Below are 6,000 nucleotides of genomic sequence, written 5' to 3'. Positions count from 1 at the left end.
CATTGAACACTCATTTCCATTGGTGACTCAAAAAGTTCATAGATCATTTATATTTATTTTTATCATCCGTCATTGTTTTGACTTGAACACTTTTCGAAACAGGTAAATAGATTGTAGCATGACTTGCTCACCGTACCAACAACATTTACATATGCCAACTTTTATACATGTACATGTATTAACAAATAATACTGCCAACACACATATTCCAACTTTTATACATGTACATATATTAACAACTAATACTGCCAACACACATATTCTAACTTTTTGTAATATAGCTAAATCTTTTTTTCAAAATGCAAAGGCTTTGTGTTAAAAAGTAAAGCGTGTCAGCCTTCTCTTGATTTTCATAAGAATTTCGCCCTGACATTTGTTGATGGGCTTAACAGTGAAATTTATATCAAATATATTTTTGTTTTGTGGTTAGGTTAGTTGAATCCCCAGCGTTACACAGGTGATAAAAGATTTTGCGCAGAAAATTCATTTTTAATCGACAACACGTACCGTTCCAAATTTGTGTGTGCCATGAGTTGAATTAGGTTTATGCTATGTATACATATATTTATAGGACTTTGGGAAAGTCTGGGCACATATTTTGGTAGTACACTACCAGTCCTATGCTCCATTTAAGATGGGCAGGTTAACTATAACTGTACATCTGTTGTATGTCTGGTTATAGTTTTTGCTATAACTGGACATACAACAGATTAACTAACAACAGAACACTTAGATTCATATATATACTAGAGTCAACTGTAGACCACCCACAAACGAAGTAGACCACCCACAAACAAGAGTAGGCCACCCATAAACAAGGATAGGTCACCTTGAACAAGAATAGGCTACCCACAAGCAAGAGTGGGCCACCCACAAGCAAGGGTGGGCCACCCACAAGCAAGGGTGGGCCATCTACAAGCAAGGGTGGGCCATCCACAAGCAAGGGTTGGCCACCCACAAACAATGATTGGTCACCCACATTCAAGTTTTAAAAAATCAACATTTAGGGAGGTAAACGCAACAGCCTTTAGAACTTTTCAACACCTGGTTTTCACACTTTTCAACACTTTTTCACACTTTACAACACATACCACAATTCCTTTTGGATTTAAATATCAAAACTCTTCTGTGAGTTGTGTTTTTGTTTTGATGCTTTAGCTTTTTAAAGAAACTGAAGAATTGTGGAAGTTCTCTGCAACCCTTAGACCCGGGGCTACAATAATTACTGCATCAGTGTTGATGCAATAAAAAGCATTGAAAAGCCCATTATCATATTAGCTCTCATCTGACAGACCGAACAGTTGGCACACACATTATTTTGCTTGAATAAGGTCTAGTATGCCAAAAAGTCAATCATGACTTTTTCAATCATGAATCACTCAAACGGTACGATACCTCATTTTTACATTTGTATCAGTATCGAGAGGTGAAAATGAGATACCAGACTGTTTTTGTCTGGTACTTTGTCTGACCGAACTGAGAGAGAATGTGCAGGCTATTCCTACTCGAGATAATACAATTGTCCACGTGAAAAGTATTAGCCTTTACCGATTTAGAAATTGAGCCTTATGGTGCGTTTACACTGGCCGACACCGACTCCAATACCCCCGACTCAGACAGGTACCTCCGACATTTCACGCATGGGTACCGACACCGACTCCCCCTTTACACAGCAACGATCGAACTATTTTTGTCGGTAGCAACAGCCAATCACAGCGCTTCGCCGTTCTGACCTTCACCCGACCCCTCGAAGACGAGTACGAATAAAAATCAACGCGCTTGATGTGAAAAATTATACACCAGTACTAGACTACTACTGCTGCTCCTACTACTACTACCGCTAGAAGCAACTACTGTATGCCGTATGGAGTCTTCCGATGACGATGAAATTTTGTTGATGGCAGGCTCGGCTGCAGCAGCTCTGACAGTCTGTATGATGGAGGAGGAAGAACAGGTTTGTTTGATATATTTATTTTGTTGTTGTTTGTTGGTAGCAGTAGTACTAGTTATTAGTTACTGTTTTGTGTGTGTACGCAAGTAGCTTTTTAGTGTACGTTTGCGTGTCACGACTGCTATCAACATACGTACCAGTCTAGTCTACTACTATTTATTTAAATAATATTATTACACTCACTACTATAATATAACTGCTAATGGAAAAGGCGATCCTCCTACTATATATGCAAGAACGTCTGTTTATCACAACAGCTTATTACCAAAGACTGTTCGTGAATTTAAAAACTGTATATCACATCAACAATAAACAATTATTTGCTAATATGGCAATAAATAACAATATTATCTAGTGTTAACTGCTCAACATATGAGGCGTGCCGCTTGCCGCAACCGGCTCTAGTACGTTCTATGAAGAAGATGTAAGATGTAATGGTTTTCAATAGCTTAACTGAGGTCAATTTTCGGTGATGGCTGGTACCAAAGTTGTTGGTCAGAGTGTGAGTATGTTTAATGATGATATTATTCCGTCATTTAGTGGTCTCAATCTTCTCATGTGTTTTATGCAGAACCATTCAGATAGGCGGAAGAACCGTACATGGACAGGCCCCATCACAAGCTCAAGGCAAAATAATGGTGCTTATTATGCCACTGTGCCTCTACTGATACATGATGATGACGATAACGATGATGATGACAGTGGACTTCCATCAAATCGTGTTGGAACATTTAGAAATTATTTCCGAATGACACGGAAGCAATTTGATATGATATTAAAGAAGGTAGAACCCCTTATAGCCAAGGAGAACACTGCACTCCGAGTCAGCATAAGTGCTGAACAAAGACTGATGGTGACACTGAGGTATTTAGCGACTGGGACAAGTATGACACAACTCCATTATGATTGGTGTATATCTGTCGCCTCCCTGTCTGCAATCATACCTGAAACATGCCACGCCATTTACACATCTTTGTGCGCTGATTATCTCAGGACACCTACCACAGAGCAAGAATGGATTGAGATTTCCAGGCAACTAGAGGACAATTGGAACTTTCCTAATGCACTGGGTGGGTTCTGTGAAAATTCCAAATTATTCAAGCCATGCGCACACATACACACATACAAACTGTGTCCTTTTGTTGCAGGCGCTCTTGATGGGAAGCATATCATCATGACGAAGCCTTGGCATGCAGGGTCTGAATATCACAATTATAAAACACAGGAGTCAATAATACTCATGGCTATGTGTGATGCCAATTATTCGTGAGTGTAACTAACAATAAAACTAACTACTGCGTGTGTGCAATCTTTTGATACTTTTTCAAGCATGACAATCATGGTTGGACCACCCATCCATCTTGAACTCACCAGAACCAAACATTGCATGTTAATAGTTTAATACTTCAAGAGTATGGTGAGCAATATTTCAAGTGGTTAAATTTATGCTTTCAGATTCACTTATGTTGATGTTGGAGCACAAGGTAGAGCTTCAGATGGTGGTGTATTTGGGAGATCCACCTTGCAGCTGGGAATTGAAGGCAACACCCTAAACTTTCCCGCTGATCGATGTCCCCCCAATTCCAATCAGGCTCTACCACATGTCATCTTGGCGGATGAGGCATTCCAGCTACAAACCAATCTTATGCGACCTTATCCAAAACGCACTTTGAATCATGAGCGAAGGGTGTGTGTATGAATAGTCTTGTGATATATAATCACAATATATCTATTTGTAATATAATTATATATTTATTATATAATTAAATATATCTATTACAGATATTCAACTACAGACTCTCAAGACTGAGAAGATTGATCGAAAATTCTTTCGGTATTCTTTCAAATACTTGGCGAATTTTACTGCGCAGGATTGATCTGGAGCCAGAAAAGACAAAAACTTTAGTTTTGGCTTGTTGCATCTTGCACAACATCCTGAGGAAATCGAGAACACCACCACGAGGTGCACCACCTCAGACTCAAAATGATGAGACTCAAGATTATGGTGAACAGCTGCCAGGACTTGCCCCAATTGCTCTAAGGCCGACTGCAGCAGCAAGCCGAGTCCGTGATGAATATTGTCATTATTTTAACACTATAGGAGCTGTCTCTTGGCAGGAACGAATGGTGCCACAGCTTTAGGATTATAATATATTTGGCTTATATAGTACATGTAGTATAATGTTATAATAATATACACATAATAATAGTTATCATGTGTTCAAGGAACATGTTCATGTTTATTTTAATATCCACTAAGACATATATACACATATTCAGATTTCTTGATTTTGGGGTGATGGGGCTGGGCCATGATTGAATGGGGGTGATTGGATTTGGGTTGTTTGTGCTGGGCCAGGATTGAATAGGGGTGATTGGATTTGAGCTGCAGGTGATTGGGCTGGGCCAGGATTGAATGGGGGTGATTGGATTTGGGTTGTTTGTGCTGGGCCAGGATTGAATAGGGGTGATTGGATTTGAGCTGCAGGTGATTGGGCTGGGTCGTGATTGAATGGGAGTGATTTGGTTTGAGTTGCATGTGATGGGGGCTGGGCCAGGATTGAATGGGGGTGATTGGATTTGGGTTGTTTGTGCTGGGCCAGGATTGAATAGGGGTGATTGGATTTGAGCTGCAGGTGATTGGGCTGGGTCGTGATTGAATGGGAGTGATTTGGTTTGAGTTGCATGTGATGGGGCTGGGCCAGGATTGAATGGGGGTGATTGGATTTGGGTTGTTTGTGCTGGGCCAGGATTGAATAGGGGTGATTGGATTTGGGTTGTTTGTGCTGGGCCAGGATTGAATAGGGGTGATTGGATTTGTGTTACATATGATTGGGCTGGGCCATGATTGAATTGGGTTGGAACAGGATTGTACTGGGATTGAGGCTGGGTGTAGGGTGATCGTTGAATATCTGCCATATTGAAAGCGATGTTGTGAAGGAGCTGTTGGATTTGTACCATGGCAGTTGACCTCTGAAATGGTGTTGGTAGTAAGTTTATCTGAGTCGCAAAATTTGCTCCGAAATGTGAATAGTCATTAGTGGCCTTCTTCTTCTTTTCCTCCACCATCTCTCGGAATGTGGAGGTCATTTGCTCAGCAACAGCAGCGGTAGCAGAAGTAGGCTTGGACCTTTTCCGACCACTTCGTCCAGCTATAGTGGAAGCTGCAACAGATCCCACTGAGGTAGATGGTGGTGGTGCTGAGGTACTTGCTGTACTAAGCATATCATCATTATCATCAGAGTCCTAAAAGGAAAAGACATTGATTTAGCAAAGCATGGATTCATTATCAGCGATTAATCACGCAAGAACCTTGACTCACTGAAAGCTGAGCACATATATATTAATATTACAGGAACATACTAGACTTACCGGCAGGTTATCCTCCACTACAGGCTCTGGCTGTGGTGCAATGGAAGATACTGTTTCCTGTATATCTACAGTGCTACTCAAAAATAAGAGGCGCTCATAGTATGGCCACGAAGGCGTATATACTTGAGCTGCTCCCGCGCCAGAGCGGCTGCTCTGCTGCACCATTTTGTACTTCTTTACAAAATATGTCCTGATATTGGCATATTTAGCTTTCATTAGTTGTACTGTAAAATAAACAGAATGTAATATATAGTGACAGTGATAACAGTTGGTGAGTAGCCATGTAAAGCCTGACAGAACACATGGTGATATTGTTGCTATGTCCATGCCACATCTACACAACTTCATTTTGAGGAAAGTGAATAAACAAATTTTATTAAATGCATAATCATTCAAGGAATGAATAAAATACCGAGCAATGAATGAATGAGGCAATGAAAGAATGATGAAAATCCGAACAAAGAACTGTACGTACAGTTCTTTCGTAATTATTAATTAATAATGAAGCAGATTGAATGGTGAATGTATATTAGTGGTAGTAGTGTGGTGGACACCGGGCCAATACTTTACACTTCTTGTAATTATATGCTTGCATATATTTTGTCTGTAAATATTTTATCACACGCAATTTATTTCTGTTTGAAATAATCTAGATCGTGCCAAGTGAAGACTGGCGA

At 40.2% G+C, this 6,000-nt stretch overlaps 1 protein-coding gene across 1 annotated transcript; it reads left to right on the top strand.

Annotated features, from left to right (window-relative positions):
• The first annotated feature begins 1,793 nt into the window (after positions 1-1,793).
• Positions 1,794-4,093, top strand: LOC137394080 (putative nuclease HARBI1). Its single transcript, XM_068080799.1, has 5 exons — positions 1,794-1,954; positions 2,523-3,021; positions 3,100-3,217; positions 3,407-3,638; positions 3,734-4,093. The coding sequence occupies exons 1-5, from the start codon at positions 1,865-1,867 to the stop codon at positions 4,091-4,093; spliced, it is 1,299 nt and encodes a 432-aa protein (XP_067936900.1). The 5' UTR covers positions 1,794-1,864.
• The last annotated feature ends 1,907 nt before the right edge of the window (positions 4,094-6,000 follow it).

This window comes from Watersipora subatra, chromosome 4, assembly GCF_963576615.1.
Source record: "Watersipora subatra chromosome 4, tzWatSuba1.1, whole genome shotgun sequence".
Lineage (NCBI taxonomy): Eukaryota > Metazoa > Bryozoa > Gymnolaemata > Cheilostomatida > Watersiporidae > Watersipora > Watersipora subatra.
This window is presented reverse-complemented; position numbering and strand designations above follow the sequence as displayed.

Excerpts from the sequence above, each read along its gene's own strand:
- LOC137394080 (XM_068080799.1), top strand. The coding sequence starts at position 1,865 with ATGGAGTCTTCCGATGACGATGAAATTTTGTTGATGGCAGGCTCGGCT. Across the intron at positions 1,955-2,522 it reads TGATGGAGGAGGAAGAACAG|AACCATTCAGATAGGCGGAA; the intron begins GTTTGTTTGATA and ends TGTTTTATGCAG. Across the intron at positions 3,022-3,099 it reads GAACTTTCCTAATGCACTGG|GCGCTCTTGATGGGAAGCAT; the intron begins GTGGGTTCTGTG and ends CTTTTGTTGCAG.